Source organism: Mytilus trossulus, chromosome 8 (assembly GCF_036588685.1).
Source record: "Mytilus trossulus isolate FHL-02 chromosome 8, PNRI_Mtr1.1.1.hap1, whole genome shotgun sequence".
NCBI lineage: Eukaryota > Metazoa > Mollusca > Bivalvia > Mytilida > Mytilidae > Mytilus > Mytilus trossulus.
Genome location: NC_086380.1, coordinates 9,467,377 through 9,492,088, shown reverse-complemented (window position 1 = coordinate 9,492,088; position 24,712 = coordinate 9,467,377). Strand labels below are relative to the sequence as shown.

The following is a 24,712-nucleotide window of genomic DNA, read 5'->3' as shown; positions in this document are numbered from 1 at the left end:
GTATATTATAAGCAAGCTCATGCATTATAATTTAAAGCTTGGACTATTTTCCTACACTGTGGATTCATTATCATTCATTGAATACTAAATTTAACAGATTCATGAGTACCAGTGAACCATGAAAATATGAATTCAACGAATTACAAATTTTCTTTAAGGCAATATGCAGATTTTGCCAAAACCACACAATTATATATCTACGAAAATGCAAGTTTTTCTCAATTGAGGAAAACTATTACCCATGAAAATAAATACAATTTGATCTACAGCTAAAGGTTTTTTTCAAACTTTAAAATACTTGAATAAGTAGCAGTCTACAAAATAGAAGTTCCAAGTTTTACCTTTCCTGAAGTTTCTGTTCCAAAGTTGTCATCGTCATGAGCTGTTTCTGTGGTCATCTTACCAGTTACACCTATATAATGTTGAACAAATGTAATAATATTAATACTTTTACAATTAATTCTAACTGGGTAGCTATTTCATTTCATTGTTATTTTTCCCTACTTTTTGATGTTTTAAAACTTTAGAAATGTTTTAGCATCATTGAAAGCCTATTCCAATCCACAAGTCTTTTCAGTGGTTGCATTTGTCATCTTTTTGTTCATTTGGATAATACAGCAGATCTAAGTTAAATTCATTTTAATGCAATTTTTTTGTAATGAAAATTTCAATTGGACATTGACAAATATTTAGAAGGAGCAAATTCCACGTTCGACCAGTACATAACTAAGAAAGTGACGATTTTGAATTCAATTTTTTTTGGTATGTAATTTCTCACAAAATAAACATGAAGGTCTCCTTTTGAGTCTCAAAATCTTCTTTTTGTCAACATTGAAAATATTCTGAAGGTATAAATACGTCTAGTGTTTATGTTTGATATCATGAGTATACATATGATGTCACATTGTTTAGTTGCTAAAGACAATGCAATGTATCACCAACTTTTTCATTTATGTCATTTTACGCCAAAATATTTATTTAATATTATTTATTTTAAAATGCTGTGTTAGAATTTGCTACAGTAAAATCTACGTTTTATAAAGGGCTAAGCTTAAAATACAATACAGTTATCTCCTAAATCTATGTAAACCTTACCTGAAATACGATACAACAGATCTCCCAACAACTGTACAGAACTATATCTAATTCTCCAATTATCATCAAATAATCCTTTCTCTAATTCTGGTAAGAGTAATTCTATAGATTGATCTGCATACAAGTTTATAATCCTCTGTCCAGCCAGGAGGGCAGTCTCTCTTACATATTCTGATTCATCTGCTAAAGCCTACAAGTATCAATAGTAAAATAGGTTTAGTATTTCTCATTTTTTTTATAGATTAAGACTGTTTGTTTTCCTGTTTGAATGGTTTTACAGTAGTCATTTCGGGCCCTTTATAGCTTGCTGTTCAGTGAGCCAAGACTCCATGTTGAAGGCTGTTCTTAGACCTATAATGGTTTACTTTTTAAAAATTGTGACTTGATAGAGAGTCCTCCCATTGGCACTCTTACCACAAATTTGCATTTATTTTAGACAATTTTGACAAACCCTACCACATTTTATATGTCTAATGACACATGATAACAAGACATTTATTTGTATTTCTTTGATATCAAAGTCGGGGAATTTTAGATTTTGAAGTATCCAGTATTTTTCCCTTAACTTAAACCTCCTCAGTTGCATTATTCCACCTAAAGTGGAAAGGTTGTAAGTGTCTATCATCGCCTTGGTATAACGAAAGACTTGAGATTTGTATTTGCATAGTCTCCTCTTAGGATCAAGGGCAGACTGATTAGCACAGTGTCACATTAAAGTGTTTAGGTAGGATGACATGTCTTCCTGTGGACTGTAACTTTATGAACTAGCACATTAAAAACCAGCATTAGTTTGTTGGTCTTTGAAAAAATAAAAGAAGGATTCATTCTCATATTTCATTAACATATTACTGAATTAGCCTTTAATTTTCCACAGGCTGGTCGACAGCCATTCATCATCATTATGCAATTTTGTGTGTATTAACCAATACATATAGAATATATAAATTGATTTATAAACTTTTCTCACCTGTAAAATGGAAGGAATAATAGGTCCAATATACTCCATGAAATCATCTTTGAAGACAGAAGGTAAATATATGTACAACATGATGTAACCATCCCTGACAAATGGTGGGATGTCTACCCTCTCAGCTGTCTGTATAATACCAGGCATCAAACGGTTTAACTCCTTCTGGCCTAATCCACCAATTACTTCAGCCAAACCTAGCAACAAAAATAAAACATTTTAGTTTTTGTTCTCCTTCCCAACAAAGTAATTGGGTAAAACCGCAGATGAACTGTGTGCAAAGCCACCAGCATGGTCATTGTTTATAAAGGAACCTTACTTTGTTTAAATAATACAAATGAAAAGAATAATTACAGACACTGCTAGAATTTTACCCTTTTGTTGTATTTTAAGCCATGACAGTCATAATGGTTGGCAAGTGAGATCATTAGACAATCTTAAATAAGATACTATAAGGGTGGCTCTGGTCAAAATTGGTTCAATTTAGAGAAGATTTGTTTAAAACTATACAGGCAATGAACACCTGATGCCATCTACTACTGAGAAAAGCTTATTTGGTCCATTTGATGACCAACACTGGATTGTAAAAATACCTTGGGCAGCACCAGATCTGTCAACAGAATTAGCCTCAGATTTCAGTGTGTCCATCAGCCATTTCAGTAGTTCATCAAACTTGGCGCCACCAATACCTCGTACCATAGCACCAAGAGCCTTAGCTGATACAGTCCTCACTTCAGGGACAGGGTCCAATAAGGACTGCTTCAATCCTGGAATCAGTTTCTCTATATAAGGATCCAAATCCTAGCAAATAAATGAAATACATTTGTAACAAATTATACAAAAGTATAAGGATTAAATTAACAAAAAACTTTAATATACTGGTTGTGGAATTGCTTAAGTATAGATCTTGCTGTTGATTTACTCTTTGTAAATTGTCTAACATTTCATTACCCTAATGCCTTTTAAAGCTTACTTTTTTTCCAGGATTAAGGAAAACTTTTTTGTTTGTAGATATTCAATTTTCGTTGTTTTGCCAAAAGGTTGTTATTTGTTGAACATTTAATTTCGTATTTAACCTGTGAAATCAATGAATATTGGTATCCATCGAATAATAATGAATTCACAGTATATACAGTACAAGTGTTGATCATTATTAAAGTCTGTATTATGACCAGTATTTGTTCAAAACATTTTTCTCTGGTCATAGATGGAAACTTTTTTCATTGACAATCATACCACTTTGTGTTAGGGCTATTCCAGAAAAAAAAGTATGGGGGGTTGGTTGGAAGGCACATTGTATTAATAATACATGGGTGATGGGTATCAGATCAACTTTTCACACTATAATGCACTATAATTCTCAATTACAATTGTCTGGGTGGCGGGTGCTGACAAAAACTGCCTTCCAACCCCCCCATACATTTTTTTCTGGAATAGCCCTTATTTCCAAATAGACAAAAAATAGATTTGTTTTTACCTTTTGATCCGTCAATGATGACATGTTCCCTATGATCTGAGCGGCCATTTTCCTTGTTTCTGTCTGTCTGTCCTGGAAAGCTCTCTCCACTACAGGCATGATCAAAGCAAGAGATGGAGCATCAATAAAATGTACAAACTTTGTCTCTAGTAGTGACTTGAGACATCTCAGTGTCTTCTTAGCAGGATCTTGTAAAGCATCGAGTAGTACTGGTACAATTACTGAAAATAAAGAAAAATGTTTTTAAAAATGTACTTTTTCTTTGAAGGTCTATTTCAATAATCTGAAAATCCTTTGGCTATTATCTTTGATCTAATTAACAAGTGGTACTGTGAAGTTTGAGTTTTATTTTCATTTCAGTAAGTAGTAATTAGGAACATGCAGACTTCAAATAGAGTGAGCACTAATTTTTTTAATTATTTTCTGAAAAATTGTCTTCAGATATAGTTCTATGACTAGAATACATGAGAAATTGATCTGTTGTCGATGGTAGATCTTTGATAATTTCTGTCAGATTTGTTTAGATCTTTTCTCAGAGCAATGTATAATTTACAAAGTGTGTATAAACACATGTCTTATGTTGAAGATTGTATAATTGACATCTTATTGTCCTTTAAGCATCAATGGTAACCCCAACAATTGCTTCTGTTTATATGATATTGATTACTATAGTACTACTTAATACCTTGAATTTCAGGATTTTTAATGACATCACCAATCTGTCTGAGAGCCTGAGCTCCTGCCTTCTGAACCTTGACATGAGAATCTGTCAATACTTCAGTTAACTTTGGTACAATATTGGGTAGACAGGCTGACAGTTGTTTAGGTGCACAGTACGCCATAGCTCCCAGTAACTCTACAGCACCTAGAATTATAAAAATTGATAAAAAAAATGGTTGAATTTTCTTTAAGTTTAATTACATGTATAAAGTGTAACAGTATATCTGTAAATAAATGATCACATGTTCAATTGTAAAGTTCTAATTTGCTTTGAAAGCTGTCAATGGCAAGTTTCAAAATAAAAACATGTTATTGTGCAAGTAAATATGTTAATGTGGTTGAAATTAAATTATCTTTTTGTGTGACTCTTGCTGTGATTGATTGATTGTTGGTTGCTTTACGCTGCATTAGCACAAAAAGGCTATATCGTGGCGAGACTCCTGCTGTGAGACAAGTACATATTTACTTGTACAACAAACAAAACATACTTATAAGATACATCCTTATCATTCATTTCTTCATAAGCATCTGTTTTGATATTTTTTCGGTTTATCAACAATAATATGTATGTATATGCTCTGTGTAAGCCTCTCTTTTGAGGAGCACCACCATGATATACAGTGTAAAGAAGGACATTCTAGACCCTGTATTAGCACAGTTTAATGCACACATTAGCTTATCAAGTTCACAATCCTGGCCATGTTGGGTCCTACTTTCAGAAAAAGTATGTAATGAATCAAATGTTTTATAATTAATTTCTTCCATCACACCTGTACTCAATATTTCCTAAAGTCTAACCTGCTTTTGTTCTCCATGCATCTTCTTCCAAACCTTTAAGTAAAGATGGCAGCACTAATTTAACACCATGTGCAGTGAGCATGCCCATTACACCTCTTGCTGTATCATCGGCGGCCTAAAACACATTAAAAATAAATAATAATCCTGAACCTATTGCAACAGTAAAGATTAGTATATTCATAATACAGATTGTTTCATCTGTTGAATTTTACAAGTAAACATTTGAAAGTCATATCAAAGAGTTTCAACATTTGTAGATCTACATAAAGGTTTATATTCTTTACTTAGTATTTTTCCTATACATCAGTTTAATGAAATGAAAGTAAGTATTGCTGTTTGGTGTGAGCCAAAGCTCTTGTGTTGAAGACTGTTCTTTGACCTATAATTGTTAACTTTTTACACATCATGATTTGGATGGAGAGTTGTCTCATTGGCACTTATTTAACAACATCTTATTTCTTATGTATAAGTGGATGGCCTTACCTCTCTCACATACTGGCTGCTATCTCCAAAACAGAACAGTAAATGTGGCAGTATGTGGACAACATAAGGTTCAAATAACTTGCCTAACATAGTACATAACATCTCATAGGCAAACAAAGCACCTGCAAGTATATCAAAGTTAAACTATTGATTTTGTTTTACTATTTTGTCCAGTAAACTCAAAGGAAAGTATTTAACTAAGTTGGCAAACAAAGGAAACATCATTCCTTTTCTTGTTATCATTCAGCTGTCCTATATGTGCTTGTATTATTACTAGGTGAAGCACATAATAAAAAATTTCAGATAGTGCCATCAAATATGAATTTTAAGCTGTGAAGATATGTCTCATTGGCAATCAATAATCATATTCACTGCAGAGTTTGTTACTCATGCTGTTTAGATGCAGTAGAATGTAGTGCCTGAAGTGTATGCTTTTATATTCTAAAGTTGGTTTTTTTTTTGCTTATGAGAGCTGTATACATATTCCATTATAGTTTAATATTTGTTTTACATGTGTAATTTTTGATGCATTTTAAAGCTGACTATGTGGCATAGGTTAAGCTCATTGTTGCAGGCTGTACCCTGACGTCAAGTTCTTAATTTTTAAATCATTTGGTCTCTTGTTGCGAGTAGTCTCACTGTCTATCATATCACTTCTTTTTACTTCTATAATGACTTTTCATGTTTGACAAGAACTGATCTTTTGTTGTTGCTTTTTTAAAATATGGAAAACTATTGTTTTAAAGTCATAAGAAACCTCAAATCAAAAAAAATAATGCATATGTTTTTTATAACTCAATGGATAGTTTTCATTATAAAACTTGTGTACATATATTTTTTTCTGAAGAAAATTCTTTAATTTATTCATATTTAGAAGAAGTTTACTTTATTTTAATTGCTTGCTTCCAGCAACCAATTCCCCCCCGACATATTTTCCGTATGCAAAGTGACCTCAGTGTGACCCATCTCGTAAATATCCGGTGATCACAATACGCATGGATGTCATTAAAATAAACTATTATCTGAATTTACATGTTAAACACGTGCTCTATTTTCATGCTTTTTTGTTTATTTTTTGACGATTGTTGACAAACAGGTGACCATCTTTAAACTTCGGCTTCAAAACACAAACTTTAATTACCTGCCATATTTTCACAACAACACTGACTGATTGAAAAAAAAATGACGATTATACGAAATTTACACGAAAAAAATGACAAATTTGTGCACAGAAGACTAAGTTTATGATGTTTGTATGCATTGGTTCAAGATTTGGAAGAACATAATTTTTCACGGGTCACTCGTTTCTTATGACTTTAAGATAAAAAAAAAACAACAAAAACCAAAACCCGCAAGCAAAATGTGATAAATTATTTCAATATCAGAACAGCATATTTCTTACCTTCTCGTTTTCTGGGATTCTTTTTATCCTTAACAGCATCTTCAAGCCTGGACATAATTTCTTGTTGTTTGAGAGCAGTTATACCAAGACCTCTGACCAGCCCAGCCAAACCATAGGCAGCACCCTTCCTTTCTCCATAATTATCAGAGTCTAGCAACAACTGCATCAATCTCTGTACCAGTTCTGGAGCATCACTTCTGATACCAGGAATAAGGGGAGGTAAACAGTTAGCAACAGATTGTTGTACCTAAGAAATATGAGCACAGGTCTATATTTCATGAAAAATACTAAAAGTAAGGCATTTTTTATGTGAAAGTAGCCATCAAACTTTATGTTTATGAGGTATTTGATAATTTTTAATCAACAAAATCATTTGGAACACAACAAATTTATGTATCGATGATGTTTTATCTATATATTATATTAAAGAAAATAGAGGTGTTCAGTATAACTAAAATTTTACACAATCTTCAAATAAAAGAACATTTCTGTGGAAAGTGATCATTTTTTAAAAGATACTGACTTGTTCCATTTGAAAATGTGGATGTGTCTCTGGTACACACATGCCCCATCTCTACTGCCATTTTCAATGTTCAGTGGACCATGAAAATGTGGGGAAATCTCTAATTTGGCATTGGAATTAGAAAGATCATATCAGAAGGAAGTTGTGTACTAAGTTTCAAATAGATTGAATTTCAACTTCATCAAAAACTACCTTGACCAAAAACTTTAACCTGAAGTTGGACGGACTAACAGACGAACAAACATATGAATGGACACACAGACCAGAAAACATAATGCCCATAAATGGGGCACAATAAATGGGGCATAAAAATGGGGCATAACAATGTATTTGGTCCTCCACTTATAATACTTAGCTTTCAGACAACCAGCATCATTTAAGCTTCAAGGAACATTAAAGTAAAATTTCAAATATTTAAAGCTTGACTTTTTAATTTAACAATACCCAATTTTTAACGACCTTCTCATCCAAACTTATTGTTCCATGCATAATAACTAGCAATAACTGATCTTCTAACACTTACCTCTTGTGAGGGGGTTGATAAAGCACCAATCAACTGAGCCACGATAGGTTTGATTTTAGGATTGTCCTTATCTAAATGTTTAGCTAGACATCCCATCAGGATGACTATACTCTGTCTGACAGCATCATTACTGGCTGTATCTGGTGCACTACTTAGGAAATCTTCAAATACGGGTAATAATATGTTCACATTCTCCTACAACATACAAATGATGTAAAATATAAATTCAAAAATTATTATTTGACAGCAAGTAACAAACTGGTGTATCATCATCATCATATTTTAAAGTACCTGTATCAAATCAGAAATTACATACATTATTGCTGTTGTACCTTGTTGTTGCTGCTGTTTTTATTTGGTCCATTTGGAAATATATGATGTTGTCCACGCTTTCTTCTCTTGAAATTCATTAGTTACATGTTGAGTGAAAGTTATTGTGAAGTTTCCATAAAATGTTAACATAACCTTTTAATAAAATTGAGAATGGAATTGGGGAATGTTTCAAAGAGACAACAGCATGACCAAAGAGCAGAAAACCAGGCCCCACTAATTATCCCCCAAATACAAGACATTTTGAGGGAATTTGCTTTTTGGGGTTCATATATAGCTAGGTTCTTGATTAACTTCTATGTAACCTGCCTTTTCATTAATTCAAATAAATATAAACTTTCCTTTGTTGGGTTTTTCAATTTGTGCATATCATCTTTCAATAAAATTAACAAAACTTAACTCCCCAACATTTCTGACATATTTTTGGTATATCTTTTAACCTTACCTTTCCATGAGTATTTATAACAGCTAGTGCAGCTTCCCTCATACGAGACCTCACTTCTGGTGCCCTGTCTGATAAAGCATCTGGTACATAGAAAGAGAACAAATCTTCTATCTGATCCTGGGGTACCAGTGGAGCTATACTCTCCATGGCATATGCAATGCCACTTCTGGATTGATAATTATCTGGTGGTGGCTCTCCTATTACACGACCAAATGTGTCCAGTTCTGGAGGGGGAAGCTGTTTTAAAATTCAATGTAATACAAACATATAATCAAAATCTCTGAAAGGCATTCTGTATATATTAATGTGAATTTTGTGGTTCAAAAAAGGAATTTAATACACCAGCGTTCTGCTAAAGTTGCTGAATACATTCTATGAATGGTTGGTGAGTCTTGTGTTTGTTATCAAATTACAGGTAATTTATAATAATATCTAATTCTTCAACGTTATTGTAAATTTCTAAAATTTTCCTTTGATCTCATGCTCCTCTATTTGAGATTGGTTCTTTTCTCTCAGTTGAGTAGAGCTATACGATGATATATAAACTCATCATAAATACCAGAATTTTTTTTTTTTGTGTACGCCAGACAGGTGTTTCATCTACAAAATACTCATCAGTGATGCTTGAATACCAAAAAGTTAAAAAGGCCAAATAAAGTATGAAGTTGAAGAGCATTAAGGATCAAAATTCTTAAAAGTTTTGCTAAATACAGCTAAGGTAATCTGACAATTAATGCTGAATATGAAAGCACAGGATGGTGACCACATTTGTGTACACTGCATATAATTTATGTTTATATTAGTTTCTTAGATTTTCCATACTGTGATACAGAATTTTGTGATGCATGCACATGATGTACTTTAATGTATCTTTTACTATAAACAGAAAATTTTATAATCATATTTTTCTTGGAAAGTTTTGCTGCACCACCATCTAGATTTTAGTTTATTCTTGTGACTTACATATAATTTTTCATTATATTTCTCTTTAAGTTCTGCTATTGTAGCTGTGATGTACTCAAGGTGGTGACTCAGGGTTTTATGTAGTGCTTTAGCTGCTGCTTTCTGGATGGTTTCCTCAGGATAAACAACATCAGTAGCCAGGGGAGTACACATGTCTTCATAGGGTTCCTTTAAATTCAGCTTCTCTCTCAGTCTACAAAATGTCAGCAATAAACTTACAATAATTGAAGAAAATAAAAGATTTTATACAAGGATGATAAAATGTCAACTGTTCTTTATTTTTACAATATATATTTTCTAAACATTATTATGTAGCTAGCCTGTTACTCATACTGTAAACTTGCAATTTCTTACTCTAACATAATACATAGCTTTGAATACTATAGGTATTAAATAATGTGTGGTATATATTATCTTTACCAATTTATTCACTAAAATCTATATCATGTTTTTGAAAAATTCACATTTTTTCTCTTTGAAAAATAAAAATTCTATCTTCAGAATTAAAAAAAATCTTAGTTAGATGCTAATTACTGTTAAAAAAGTTATTGTTTTCAGATACATAACTACTTGTAATTATATCATTTGAATAACTCTGCCATTTAAATATAATATATCAATCTATTTTTACCATGACAATCCTCCTACTTACTCCTCAGCCAGTTTTTGTACATTTTCATCATTATCAAAACATGCCACCCAAACTCTCTGTGCCACTTTCAATCCTAGTTCATAATTATCATCAATATTTGGCAGTGTGCCAGACAAACACTTCAGACTTTGAACGGCAGCATCCCTCCCAGCTGTACACGGGGACATCAGTGCATCAAGTAAAATGTTAATTTCCTCTGGGGTAGCCTTGGCACACCCCTCCTCGCCAGAAATACTCTCAGCAACCTCTGTTAGACCGACACTGGCCATTTGTTGTAATTTTGATACACTTGTTGTAATGACTTGTAATAATAATTTCAACATTTGTTCTTGTGGCAACAAAGATGGATCACTCTGAAATAAAAAAAAAAAGTGTAATACATCATTTTTTTTTGGTACATGCGTAATTTTATAAAATTTTATAATGGTTGAAAAATAGCTTTCTTTTGTAAATTATCAAATAACAGTAACAATTTGTGTGTGGGTTCCTACTTTTGTAGTTGGTTGAAAAATAATTGATTTGTGGATTTTTTCATTTTGTCCAATGAAAAACCATTTCATTGGGTCAATTTATGAATGTTATCAAAGAAAATTTATTCCTTAAAAGAAATTTTCAGTAGTTCTGGGTGATACATTTTAAAATATGTGTCCTACTTTTCACAATTTGTTTGGTTCGAATGAAATTCCTAGTCTAAACTTTTTTTTAACTGACTAAAATCAAAAAATTACAGTTTTCTTGTTCTTTCTTTCTTCATACAACAGAAATTTCAAAATCATTTTCTTTTATCACACAAAATTTCAAAATCGTTGAAATTGAAAACCTCCTATACTTACATCCGAATCATCTGTACTTCTCATTTCTGAGTGTGCCGATATCAGAACAATTGCTTTTGACTGTGGTTCAATGTCCTTTGCAACCACTTCCCCGCCACTTTTTAAAACACAACTTAATAAATAGTAAAAGAACGTAAACGTGAATGCTGGGAAAAGTTTGTTTTCATCGTCATTATCATCATTATCTGATATGGACAAGGAATATAAAAAGTTAACAACTCTGGTTCCTTGTTCTGCTGGTGATTCTTTTCTCCATTCAGGGTTTACTTCAGTTTCTGGATTCTGTAATCTCAATGTAACATTACTGACCAAGTTTCCTGAAACGAAATTTTTTTTTTTTATTTAACTGTAAATTTTTAAACAGAATTTAACTTCAAAATTCAATGACTTAATACAAATGAAATTCTGACAAAATTGATATTCTTATGTTCTAGTTGTAAAATAAATCTTAAATTCATGCTACATTCACAAATACTTTTAAACAGATATTTCCATTTTTCAAATGACAACAGTTCGAACACAGATTTGCATTAGATATATTTGTATTCATTGATTCTCTCCTTGACTATCTGTAGTAAGTGTATCTTACCTAACTGAATATCATCAAATGAGGCCTGACCTAAGTCTAAGAACACCTGGCTGACCTGGGGAGCAGCTAGGGGGGATTGCAATAATGGTACAATTAGTTTACACAGGTCCTTCATGTATCTACATAGTGATTGTTTGTCCCCTTCCAAAGCAGCCTCTAATATCTGACATCCACAGCACAACTCTTGGTTCAGCTATAACAAGAAATTATAACAATATTCACTCCAATCATCAAGCTATACTGTATTCATATTTTTTTGCAAATCAGTTAATCTATTCAGATCATTGTTCCCACATACGATTGTTTTCAAGTGGCAATCTGAATGTACTACCTTTCATCCCCAATGTCCAGCTTTGCAGAACCTTTCTAGTTTTTATTGTTAATAGTTTAGAATACTGTAAATTCAGAAATTATGTGTGCATTTAATATTGTGATTTTATAATTTTATACTTAAATGTGATTTTTATTTTTACGATTTTGAGAAAAATCCTGTTTAATTCATATAAAACATTTCAAAACTATTGCGTTTACAACTCTGTTGCATTTTTCGCAATAATAAAAACCTCACATTAATTTCTGAATTTACAGTATGCATGAAATAATTGCCACTGGACATTATGGACAATCTTTTGACAAATAGCTAAGAAACAATTTATAATCTTGTGAATGACTCATAAACAAAATCTTTCAATAGATTTTCACTTTAAGTTCCTGTAGCAATCTAAAAGACTTGATCATTTACAATAAAACTTATAAAATGGTTTGGCTATCTCTGAGATAAAACAGTCCAGTACAGATATAGGCCATATGAGACTTTATATGGTTTGACGTGCGTAATAAGTTGATAACTGTGAAATTGACATGTACATCTTAAAATACACCTTCTGGCTATTTGAAAATCTGGGCTGGTGTTGGGAGAATCTGCTACACTTGAACTTTCAACTTCATACAACAATAATTTTTTCATTGTGATTTCAGATATTTTGTTTTAAGACTTCAAAAGTTTACAGTAGCCTTTGCGATGTCTATTAATGGCTGACAAATAGCGATAATGTGTACAATTATATAGACAAAATATCATCTACCTATTTCTCATTCTAAATAAAATAATTTGAACATGAAAACTGAACCTGATCACTACGTACACGACCACGACTACACAACTAGACAATGAATGCTACCCATACCTCTGTTAGCCTAGATCTGATCTTTGATTCCTTTTCTCGCTGAGCCTCTAACATTTCTTCTTGCTTCTTAGTTAACTTTGGTTTAGTTTCCTTTACAGATCTTCCTTTCTTCTTGTCAAGTTCCTAATTCAAAATTCAGAAAGAGTATTAATCCATATCAAAAGTTCATTTAATCAGAAAGACATGATGAATATAAACTCCTTGAGAGTAAAACTAAAACGTATGGTTGTCTCTTTTAAAATCTTAATCTTTTAGGTTCTTTGAGTAATTCAAAAGTGATAATGACAGGATTTTGGTTATTGCTGTTATTTTAAAATCAATTTGCAATTTTTAGCGATTTACACCACATTGAATATACATTTGAATTGATTTACATTGTTGAAGGCCGTACAGTGACCTATAGTTGTTAATTTCTGTGTCATTTTAGTCTCTTGTGGACAGTTATCTAAATGGCAATCCTACAACATCTTCTTTTTTATTTTGGGCTTTTGCTGAGAACCATATATTGACACCTAGATGTCACTTTTGGTTATATTGTGTTGTTTTATGGGTTGATGTCTCACTGATATCTCCTGCAATCAATGAACAATATTGAATGAAGAAACCCCGGTATATAAATGAATGTTATACAGTGTGCACCTATATAAATCCTCTGAAAGTATTATATGAATTTGTTCATATTGTTAACTTCTCTTGACATACTTTTCTTAATTCTATTTCAGCCATTTGTTCAGCATAGGAGTACAGTTTATTTTCTCTTTTAATATTTGCCTGCTTACTATCATCATTTTTCTCAAATCTGTAAACAAATTGTACAATATGAAAAAGATTAATAACAGAGTCCATTTTTTATAACTTACTGTGAATACATTTACTTTTTGTTGTATACCAATTTTCTTGGGTTTCCTGGGTACAGGCTAGGTGAACCACAAATTCAAATATTCAAAGATTACAAATTTTCTGTAGGCTTTAAAAGCAGAGAGAAGCTGGTGCTTTATTTCATTTTTTGTTGTTGGTAGAAACTTATACAGCAAACAGGTGAATGAGTTTGGTTACCCCTTTGTTATCTTTCGCATCTTCTATACAGTACAACTCTTTGACAAAACAATATCTCCCTTGGAACAGGGCCTAGTCTTCAAAAAGTCTTCTTTCTTTTTCTCTTGCAAATCCAAGTTTACTTGTTGCTTTTGAAGATGATTTGAACTTTTACTTGTTCATAAATATTCATGGTTTTGTTATTCTAGCTAGATCTAGATGTGTTACTTTTAAATTCTTATTGTAGGATATATTTTGTTTATATGTTATATGTATGTTTCAATGGAACTGCCCTTAATAATTACAGTATTGGTTTTGGATATTTATTATCTATAACAAGTCATTTTTTGTTTGATTTGTTTACATTTGTCATTTTGTAGTTTTTTGTAGCTGATTATAGTGTATTGGCTGTAATCATTATATCATAATCAGTACAATGACCTAAAGTTGTTAATTTGGTCTCTTATGAAGAGTAATCTCAGGGTTCTCACTAAGGCAAATCCATGAGTCCTGGACTCATCAAAATCTGTCTGGACTCGCCATTTACAAAACTAGCGAATACACAGATGCATCAAGATTGAAATATTTTGTATAAACTGAACACATTTAAACACAAATATCAGCATTTTATAGCAACAGTTAAAAAGTGATCTGAATTTAATGTCATTGCATTGCTCTATTAGGAAATGGTGACTAAAAAATTACATTATAATGCAATAAAATATTTTCTTCTTTCTGTTGGGACTCATCATGGCTGAAAATGACGAGTCCCTGGACTCGCCTTCAAAAATCCTTAGCGAGAACCCTGAATAAATCTCATTGGCAATCACACCACAACTTCTATGTTAAATTCAGCATATTTCAGACTTACTTTTCTAACATAGATTTATCAAACAGCTCTCCACTAGGAGTTAGAAAAATACCATATTCCTCTCTTGTGATCACTGTTAATTCTGCATTGCCTAACAACCGTGATACATACTGGATCATAGGTGGCAGCACTATATCTGGAGCTATTCTTACTAAGCAGGAGAAGGCATTTTTACTACTCTGAAATATATCAAAACTACAATGATTAATTTTATTTATAGGAGAGTAATATGTTATTGAATACATGTATGTTAACTGATATATAATATAATGCGTAATAGATTTACCCTGGAAAACAATAAGCTGAATCTGAGTTTAAGTATATTTAAGTAAGTACCATTGATAAATATCAGGTTGATTAAAGGTGTAATTTATCATTTTTATTCCTCAGATTAAAAACTAACATTAAACTTAATGTTTTTGTCATTTGGTCAAACATTTATAAAACATCATTGTTTTGCTATATGGGAACACTGTTTTGAAATTCTTAAAAATACTTATAGGATTTTACCCTTCCAAGGTCCGGAAATCAAGTATGTTGTGGTAGTGTGGGTGCTACTCAGTGTTCAACTTTTTATGTAGTGTTAAGTTATTGTTTTTTGCACAGGCTTTCTTTTTTTCTCAACTAAGAGTTTTAACTATCACTTTGGTGTCTATCTCCTCTTTTATAAAAAGTTTATATGTAAAAAGTTCATTTGTCTCTTTGACACATTCCCCATTTCCATTCTCAATTTTATTATTATCATCATTTGTCTCTGACTATCTATGACTAACAATCAGATTTATCCAAACTTTCAAGAATTACTTTACCTCTGATAGGTCCTTTCCTGTCATCACAAATTTAAGACATTCTGACAAATGTTTTCTAACAAAATTCTTGCAATCTAATTTCAATTTGGCTACAATCTCTGTCCATGTATCTTTGTTCTCGTAAACTAAAAAAAAAAAATTGTATCGAACAGTACAACTTCTGTTATTTCAGATATTATTCAGCTGTCTTTTATTTATGTGAATGTTGCAACTGAATGACTTTTACAATAATAATATCTCACATTCGATATATAGGATACATATATGTATGTTGATTTTCCTGAAATCACAATAACTATTCTCTTCTTAATACACTCTTCAAAATTTCCATAATAAAGGCACAGAAACTTTTCTGAAATTACAGTAAATGATGGACTAGAAAACTTAAATGTAACTTTTCTAAAAATTTGACTAGCATGTAAACTGCCTTGAAATAGGAAATACAAATTTTACATTCAAAATTACCAAGGATATGCTATACATAACATTGATTAGGACTCGTACCTAGAAAAACATCTTGCATACATACTATCTTGAAATTGAAAATAAAATTTTACATTTGAAATCTTGGGACATGCTATATATAACATTGAATAAGACTGGTACCTACAAAAAACTCTTCATATCCTTCTTACCTATACATGGATGGTGTGCAGGGACCAGAGAAGCCTTAGCTATAGCCTCTGCATCTTTTACATCTGCCTTCTCTACATAACTAACAGTCATAACGGCTCTTGTTAGTATGATTGGTTTAATATACTTAAGTTGTTCAACAGTGCTTTCCTTCTCTGTATCAAATAATTCTGGTTCAATAAACTAAAAAAAACCAAGACAGCTAAATTTCCACCTGTGGTTTAAAAAGTTCAAATAGCACTCATTTGGTATGATAGTGAATGCCGAAATCCCTGAGCTTTTATGACCTTACATGGAAATTTAAAAGGTAAATTTGAGCTAGATTTTTTGTCTAAATTTTCTCAATTTCATATATTTTCCTATTAAATTGATGATTTATTTCAAAATTTCAGATTTAAAAAACAACAATTTTTAACTTGAGAACAGATTTAAAGATTGATTCCAGCAGGCTAGAGATTTATATTTCTGTAATTCATTACAGTTACTATTTTAAAACAAAGACTAAAAAAGACTCCTCTACTTCTTTAGAATTCTGGGCCACAGTGTGTGTTTAATTTGTTCATTGTAAAAAAAAATGGTGCAAAGTTGTTTTCAATACAGACTGTATGTAATCCAAATAAACTTGACCTACCTTTTGATTGGATAATAATTCTTCACATTCTGCTATAAGAGCCAATGAGATAGATGTTCCTCCCAGAAGAGACAGCAGACGTTTGATTGATAATTCTGTATGGTGTCTTACTGGTCGGGATTTGTGGGTAAGACAGTAGATGATAGCTCCATAGTATGGTCTGAAACAAAAATGATTTATATGTTCTGAACACAAGAAATAAAATAGTCTTATAATTAAGGTCTTTAAATTTGAATAATTTTCTTTTCTATAAAATCTATTCAAAGAGCAATTTTAGTGAAATAAAAGATAACTTGATATAGTAAACCAAGTATTCAAGTCTGTTCATTGCACTGACATAAAAGTGAAGCCATTTTTTTTCAAATTACACAAATAAAAATATATCACTGTACTAAAAACTACAAACAAAAATATCTTATCTTTGAATAACCCTTACAATTATGCCTCAACGGTTGACTACAAACAGGTTCTACAATCTAGTTTCCAACAAATACTCAACCCAAACAATTACATTACAACTTACATATCATCTTCTTAAACATATCGAGTGTAAATATTACGAGTGATGGGGTAGAAACAGTAACTGTAAACCAACTAATTTTGGTGAGTGGTTTATTTTAGCAACTTTTGCATTAGTGGCCTTCGGCTGTTGTCTGCTTTATTGTCGGGTTGTTGTTACTTTGACACATTCCCCATTTCATTACTTAATTCTATCAAAAATAACGCAAATATTAAATGCCACAAATATGTAAAACTTGGATCTTTCCTATTCACCTACATTAAATATATTTGAAAACCACAAAATTAAAATCATTGTAACGTACTAGAAAGGGCTAAAAGTGAAATAAAGTATCTGTGAAAATAAGTTGATTTACAGTATTCATACCCATCACCTCTCTAACATTTTCTAGAATAGCACCAACTCTGATGAACCTACTTTGATATTTTTTCTGTCATTTTCTGTGGGTATTCTAAGATCAGTCGTTCAGACAAGGTTACCACATTCATCAATACTGAAATATATATTTCATATTGAAAATATAAGAACAAACCTCACATATATATATACTATATTTCAGTATAAGATACAATGTTGAGATACACATGTTTAGCAATGCATATTATGAGGTTCAAATTGGCAATTAATCTTACTTCTGCTTTAACCTGAACATTTATTGTTGCATTATTGTGATTTTACATTTCTATTTACAATGAATCTTTGCATACAAAACTGTTGTACAAGGTAAAAATAACAATTCCTTTTTGATGAATTACATTTTTAAAAGTACTAAGCATCTATTAAAAAGCGGGTACAGCTAAAATTAGTAAGCAGATACTCTCTAAACAGATTCTTTATTAAGATAAACCATTTACTATTCCAATGGTCCAAAATATTAGAATGGATGAAGGGGAAAATATTTTATAGTGGTACAACATCCACAAACCATCTTAAAATAATAATTTAAAAAAAATCTATTTAATAACAGTGACCTTGAACCTATCAACCCAAAAATAAAAAGTGTTCTTCAATTTGAGTTCTTGTTCCTTTTTAATATCTTTAACCTCAAGTAAGAGAACTACAGTTGCAATCAAGACACCATTTCTTCTTTTTTAGTTTCAGACATTTACCTTTGATCTATATAAAGCTATTGACCTTAGATTTATACAAAAATAATAGCATACCATCATTTTCAACCTGAGACAGGAACTTGTCGTTAATGAACAGTTGTTTTTGTGCATCTAACACTACACTCCAAAATGGACCCATTTTAGTTTCTGAAAAAAAAGACACAACATCTTACAGAGTTTATAACTTTATTATCTAATTCAATTATAATATATCATGAATGTTTGATAACTAAGAAATTTAACTTGTGCTACTCACATGAAAAAATAAGACAATTCAAATGTTCAATGAGTATATCTTTTGTCGCAATATGAAATATTCATTGTAAAAAAATAACAATTAAATAGCATAATCATCTCCTGAAAAAATCACTTGACAAGTATGATACTGTTAAACACATATTATCTTTATGTTTTTACACTTAAAAAATGTCTCATTAAGTTTATCAAAAGATCATGTCTTTAAATTACAAGAAAATTGAAAAGAACTGATATTTGGATTTGTCCAGAGCATGACCATATTTACCAGCTTGAATATCCACCAATGAGAGCTTGACTAACAAACAGGATGCTGTCACACCTTCAGCTACTATATTTGATTGGTTGGCTTGTCCACTGGCCTTGGTTACAGTCTGGATTAACATTGGAATCAAATCTACAGCCTGGGGAATTGTATCTCCTATAAAACAATACAAGTTTAATCAAGAAAAGTACATACTACTTTTCATTTTGAGTTCTTCCACATTTTAATATCTTAGGAGCTTTATTAACTTATCGTATACTCATTGTTGAAGGTCATACAGTGATCCTGAGTTTTTCACATGAAAAATGCATATCACTTTATAAATTTGCTTTGTCTGAAGCGTTATTTTCTGAGTTTACCTTCACCAGATCTAGGAAAGCTCTAATCAAAAACTCTTAAAGACAAGGATCAACTTTTACTGTATTAGCAAAGGTATAGTTATTAAACGCATGCAACTTATTATATGAGACACTTGGGAATTACTGGTAAGCCTGCACAGAATGTAATTACATTTTTCTTTGATATTTCTTAAATAAATTAAAATAAATTGTGATTAAGCATGGTCTATGTTTGAGCAAGCACTTTTAAGTTGTGTAGAGAACCTTTAATAACACACTTTAGTTATAACAGGCATATTTTTCTGTAATAACATAGGTGTGCTATGCATGACTGATAAATCTGTTAAATCTTTCTATCTAAATTAATATACATTACGACAATAATGATATCAACAGATCTTATAAACATTTTAACATAACAAATGATGTATATTGGCACTTAAAAACATGTAACACACATATATATATATATATTATCACAGTTCTTTGATTTTGTTAGTCGACAGTAACAAATGTGTTATTTTTCTCTAATAACTCTATAGATTTTGAACCTTGACTGTATGATGATAATAGAATTTAGTGTTGATATTGAAAAATTCATCTAGTATTTGATATCAAATGTTGAGGATTATATCATCCATAAATGATTACCTTGGAAAGCAGCATTCATACATTGTAGATAGGCATTCCTCACAGCTGATGTTGATGTCTTCAAGGATAATGCTTTCTGGAGAAAAAAAAAGTAGCATATATTTAAGAAGCATTTAAAACTTTGTCACAAAAATGCAGATATGAATGCTCATTTTGCAACGTATCATTTTTTGAAACAATTTGAGTAGAATTGTTGTTTTTATTTTTGCAATGTTTTTATTGAAAAAATAAAATCTCACAAATTTAAGTATAGTGGCATTACATAATAATTCATTTCACATATTCATCTCATATTCCCCAACAGCAATAATAAATGCACACAGGAATATCTAATTCAATATTTTTAGTAAATGATCAAAACTTTTCAAATACCAACTAGTACTTTACCTCTGTCCTATTCACCATTTATATTTCTGACTATTTTCATTATAATTTTTTTAAACTAACTTATGCTGTTTGGTTTTTCTTTTGAAATATTTCTACATTTTTACCTGCCTGGACTATTTACAATTTTTAATACTATAGGGTATTAGATTTTGATAACTACTGAATGCCATATGATGACCATCCTATGTTTACATCCTCATCCTTTTGTTTCTGGTAGATAGTTGTCTCATAGGCAAGCATACCACATCTCCCAAGGGCTATTCCATTAATATGTATGTAGGAGGGTAGGAAGGAAAGTTGATTTATTGAATGGGTCATGATTTTTTCAGTTTGCTTCTATTACTATTACGTATTATCTAAAAAATAATTCTTGGTTATAGGAATAGCCTTTCATTTTTATATGAACTTTTACTGCATCATGTACTAACTTTAAACCACAGGATCAGTTTATCTGGTACACACGTGTAGAACTTTGTACACCATAGAGATAGCATCTGTAGAGCATGGACCAGTGTACCTTCATGGACTGTTAAAGTAAAAAAAATATCAAACATTAAATAAAATTTGTAAAAGTTTGTTTTTTCTAGAAATATTACTTTTGAAATTTTTCCTATCAAAAAAAATTCCCTTACATTTATTTTTTAGCATTAATTTTACTGTACATGAATCAATACATCAATTTGTAGAAGTCGTTTAAACTTACATGAATAGTAACATATTATGCATTGGTAATTGTTCATTAAACAAATTTGAATATTCTTCTTTAAATGTGAAAAATTAAAATACATAGTTAGTTCCATCTTCAGTTCAAAAGTCACTATTATGTGAACTTTAATATTTGATTTACTTTCACTAATGGCAGTTTTTTGCTTGATTGACTGTTGGTGTTTGACACATTTTTCACACTCTTTGCTAAATTGTAGTGGTCAGTTTTCCATGGTAGAGGAATCAAGAATGGCAAGAGAGAACCACCAACCTTCCAAAAGAAAAACAGCCAATCCTAGTGAAACAAGATTAATAGAGTTGAATGCACCTGCCACAAGTGTCAGTGTAGGCAGGCTAGCAGTATAGTTGATGAACTATCCAATGAAATCCATAGGAAAGTATTGGGAGAAATTTAAGGAATCTACAGTTTTAACAGCAGTGAATATATGATACTTTAACATACCTTCAGCCTGAAGTAAGGTAAGAAAGTTCTCTGATACATTGGTACTGAGGTTCTGTAGAGTATTAGCACCACTGACTGCATTCTTGCTGACATTACCAATGGCTTGGAGGACACTGATTCTCTGGTCAGCCATGCTTAGTTTTCCTTCTGAACCTGCATTATAAGAATATAATGTGTATCAATACCACACTGTGTGTCTTTATTTTTAACTAACATGCTTCGTCTGTATGCCATTTTGTGCTTCTTTGTTCATGTTTGAAGGTTTTTGAAGTGATTACAATTATAGCACAATGTTGACTGCTGTATTTTTGACAATTTTACCTATTATGTCTGTTTGTTTTGTTTTAACATTGTTGTCAATGAAATGGAATTTGATGTGTCTGTCATACTAGTGAGCTACACAAAGGTTCCTGTTTTGATTCCTGTTACAGGATGAAAATTTCAGGGACTGAATTTTTTGGCTCTACTGTATTTGCGATTATGGTTTTCAGGAAACGATGATAGTCTGTCGGAAGGGGATGATAAATTGCTGACCCATGCTAAGAGAGAGCCATATCTCTTGCATGTACAGGGCTCACACTACTTCAGAATTATAGGGAGAAGTGACTTCTCTTTTTGAAACTGATAGGGAGAAGTGGTGAGATTTGAAAGAGAAGTGCTGATTCGCGCGGTGCGCTACAATTTTTGGATTTTACTGTAGTATAAAAGGTCATTTGTAAATAATGTTCTTTTTATATTGTTCAATTCATATCTGAGTATTCAATTAAAGTAACATTTCAAATTAAAAGTTGTTTAAATTTAATTATGGTCCTTGTGAGAAACTTACCAACTAAATGTCTAGCAATAAAAAAATTTTTTTTTTTAAAAAGGTAAAAAATTTATAATATATCAATTACAATTAAATTAAAAACTATCTTGTGTATGAAATCAGTGTTTCTCATCAAAAGATATATAAAGGTAAGCTGGGCCATAATATATTGATATTAGTGTAATAGTCTAAGAGTTAAGAATCTTTACAATAGTGTACAATAATCCATATAAATTATAGGGAATTATATACACCAATCAATAATGAGTTTATTTAGGCCACGTTTTTTTAATTTGTTGGTTTACGGATTTTCTCCATGAAAAAGTCGGGTCGGTCGGTCGGAAAAAAAAAGAAAATAAAAGATCTTTCAAGACATAAAACTGATTTACAAAATAAATATATATATTTCACCTTTCTAATAATATGTTTGTCATACTATTTTGTCATCATTCTTAAATTTTAGTTCGATGAAATAGTATTTCTCAGCTGTAATAAACATCGCATGACGTTGTCTAATAATTTCCCGTAAAAAAGGGGTACACAGACAAAGACGAAATTAAATCGTCATTTCACAGACAAGAAAAAGAGATTCATGTCGGTAGCTCATAATTAAAACTTGGTGAATAATAATAAGCACGAAAACTGATAAAGACAAAAATGTAAAAAAAGTCGTACGAAAATAAGTTTCAACACACGTGTCAAAAACGTATTAAAAGACTTGTCCCACTGGAAAAACTGGAATATCGGTTTAAATAATAGTTGTCATGCATTCCCGTTTTTTTATCCAAATGGACAAGTCTATTTCTAAGAGAACAGGCATCTTACGGACTGGTGACAAATAAAGGAAACGAACATATTGTGTAACTGGTTTTAAACACAGGTTTCGTTCCGCAAAATTATTTGCGCAAACAACATTTCAAGGTCATTAATAATTGATTTGTCTATTTTTAGAAACGCAAACTGAAAATTTAATTTTTTCACAACAGAAAGTGTCATCACTTCTGTAAGTGATTTATACATTTCCTTTCATAAAAAAAGATATTTATAATTATTTTTCAGGGATAATGCATTTAAGGACGGCGGGAATAAAAAAGCATGAACACAGTGTAGATACTATTCTGTACGCTATCCGGAAGTCGCGATTTTCGAAGCGAGGATTTCAAACTGGCTAACAGAACGGTTTTGTTTCGGTGCTTTTTCTCATCATTTGTTTACTCCTATATCTGTAAAGTGCTTTGCACATCTTAAATGTATGTACAACATCATAAATATCAGTAACTGTAACAAAAACATGCAGTAGAATATAAAATATACGCGTGCATCACACCAACTTCATAGAAAAAAGTGAAATCGATTGACAATTTTGCTCTCGTAGTACAAAGCAAATAATCTTTTATTGCACATATTTGCATCAGTTTACAGTAAAATATATACAGTTTCAATATTCCTACCGTATTTTAGTAGAATGTTCGTATTTCAAATAAAAAATATGTTTTCATTGAGGATCCCAAAATAAATTTCTGTACGATCAGTCTAAAACTGACTGTATTCTAGTAGCGATTTCAGATTTTTTGTCTGTATGACCAGTCGTGATTTTGAAGACATACGTGTCTATGTGATATAATTTATGATTGTGTCCATGGAACTATAACGTGTAATTTCTTTCATCAGACAATACAAATATATTTTTGATGATTTTTGTAGACGGCAAAATAATTATATATTTGTTCCGTCAGTCTTACATAAAATCAAATGCCTTAAAAGCAATACATGATTCGCTTGTGGACTTTGTATTAGAGTGTCGTTGCAGTTATCTGTTTAACTATTACATTTTTAAGACTATTTACACCGTCTACCGTTGACCAATCGGTGATTACATACATCAAGCATGTCTCTTTTAAAATGACAAAAAATAGATAGAGAGAGCTTTGTTTAAAAACTTTAGGTATTGAGGAAAGAATTAACGAAATTATACCCCGCCACTTCTATAGTCCATGTTTTGGAAAAAAATAAACCACCAGAAAAACTAAATTATAGGTGCACAGGGGCATCATTTAATAACGAATATGAGAAAGTTTAAACTTTTATTAATACTAGTACTAGTATATGGTAAGTTTTTGAAAGTTGCGTATAGTAAGCGGGTACCACCCAATAAGGTAGTGGAAAAGTCCATATCATGGAAATAAAAAACTGATGATTTTTCGAAAAACCAAAATAAGAGGTACACAATTGAATTAAATGATAA

General features: G+C 31.3%; 1 protein-coding gene across 1 annotated transcript in view; it reads right to left on the bottom strand.

Moving 5' to 3' along the window:
- The window catches only part of LOC134728254 (stalled ribosome sensor GCN1-like), a 63,200-nt gene that overhangs the window by 21,908 nt on the left and 16,580 nt on the right, over positions 1-24,712 (bottom strand). The window contains exons 11-37 of the mRNA XM_063592795.1: positions 21,660-21,812; positions 20,920-21,017; positions 20,105-20,180; positions 19,119-19,271; positions 18,650-18,742; positions 17,904-17,979; positions 16,967-17,126; positions 16,338-16,518; positions 15,703-15,827; positions 14,894-15,072; positions 13,690-13,786; positions 12,988-13,110; positions 11,801-11,993; positions 11,212-11,528; positions 10,379-10,731; positions 9,727-9,919; positions 8,764-9,000; positions 7,989-8,183; positions 6,943-7,189; positions 5,541-5,662; positions 5,058-5,172; positions 4,225-4,404; positions 3,540-3,760; positions 2,656-2,863; positions 2,063-2,259; positions 1,096-1,285; positions 342-412 (exon numbers count right to left, since the gene is read on the bottom strand). Coding sequence (XP_063448865.1) covers positions 342-412; positions 1,096-1,285; positions 2,063-2,259; positions 2,656-2,863; positions 3,540-3,760; positions 4,225-4,404; positions 5,058-5,172; positions 5,541-5,662; positions 6,943-7,189; positions 7,989-8,183; positions 8,764-9,000; positions 9,727-9,919; positions 10,379-10,731; positions 11,212-11,528; positions 11,801-11,993; positions 12,988-13,110; positions 13,690-13,786; positions 14,894-15,072; positions 15,703-15,827; positions 16,338-16,518; positions 16,967-17,126; positions 17,904-17,979; positions 18,650-18,742; positions 19,119-19,271; positions 20,105-20,180; positions 20,920-21,017; positions 21,660-21,812 — 4,553 coding nt within the window. The remainder of the gene's footprint in view (positions 1-341; positions 413-1,095; positions 1,286-2,062; positions 2,260-2,655; positions 2,864-3,539; positions 3,761-4,224; positions 4,405-5,057; positions 5,173-5,540; positions 5,663-6,942; positions 7,190-7,988; positions 8,184-8,763; positions 9,001-9,726; positions 9,920-10,378; positions 10,732-11,211; positions 11,529-11,800; positions 11,994-12,987; positions 13,111-13,689; positions 13,787-14,893; positions 15,073-15,702; positions 15,828-16,337; positions 16,519-16,966; positions 17,127-17,903; positions 17,980-18,649; positions 18,743-19,118; positions 19,272-20,104; positions 20,181-20,919; positions 21,018-21,659; positions 21,813-24,712) is intronic.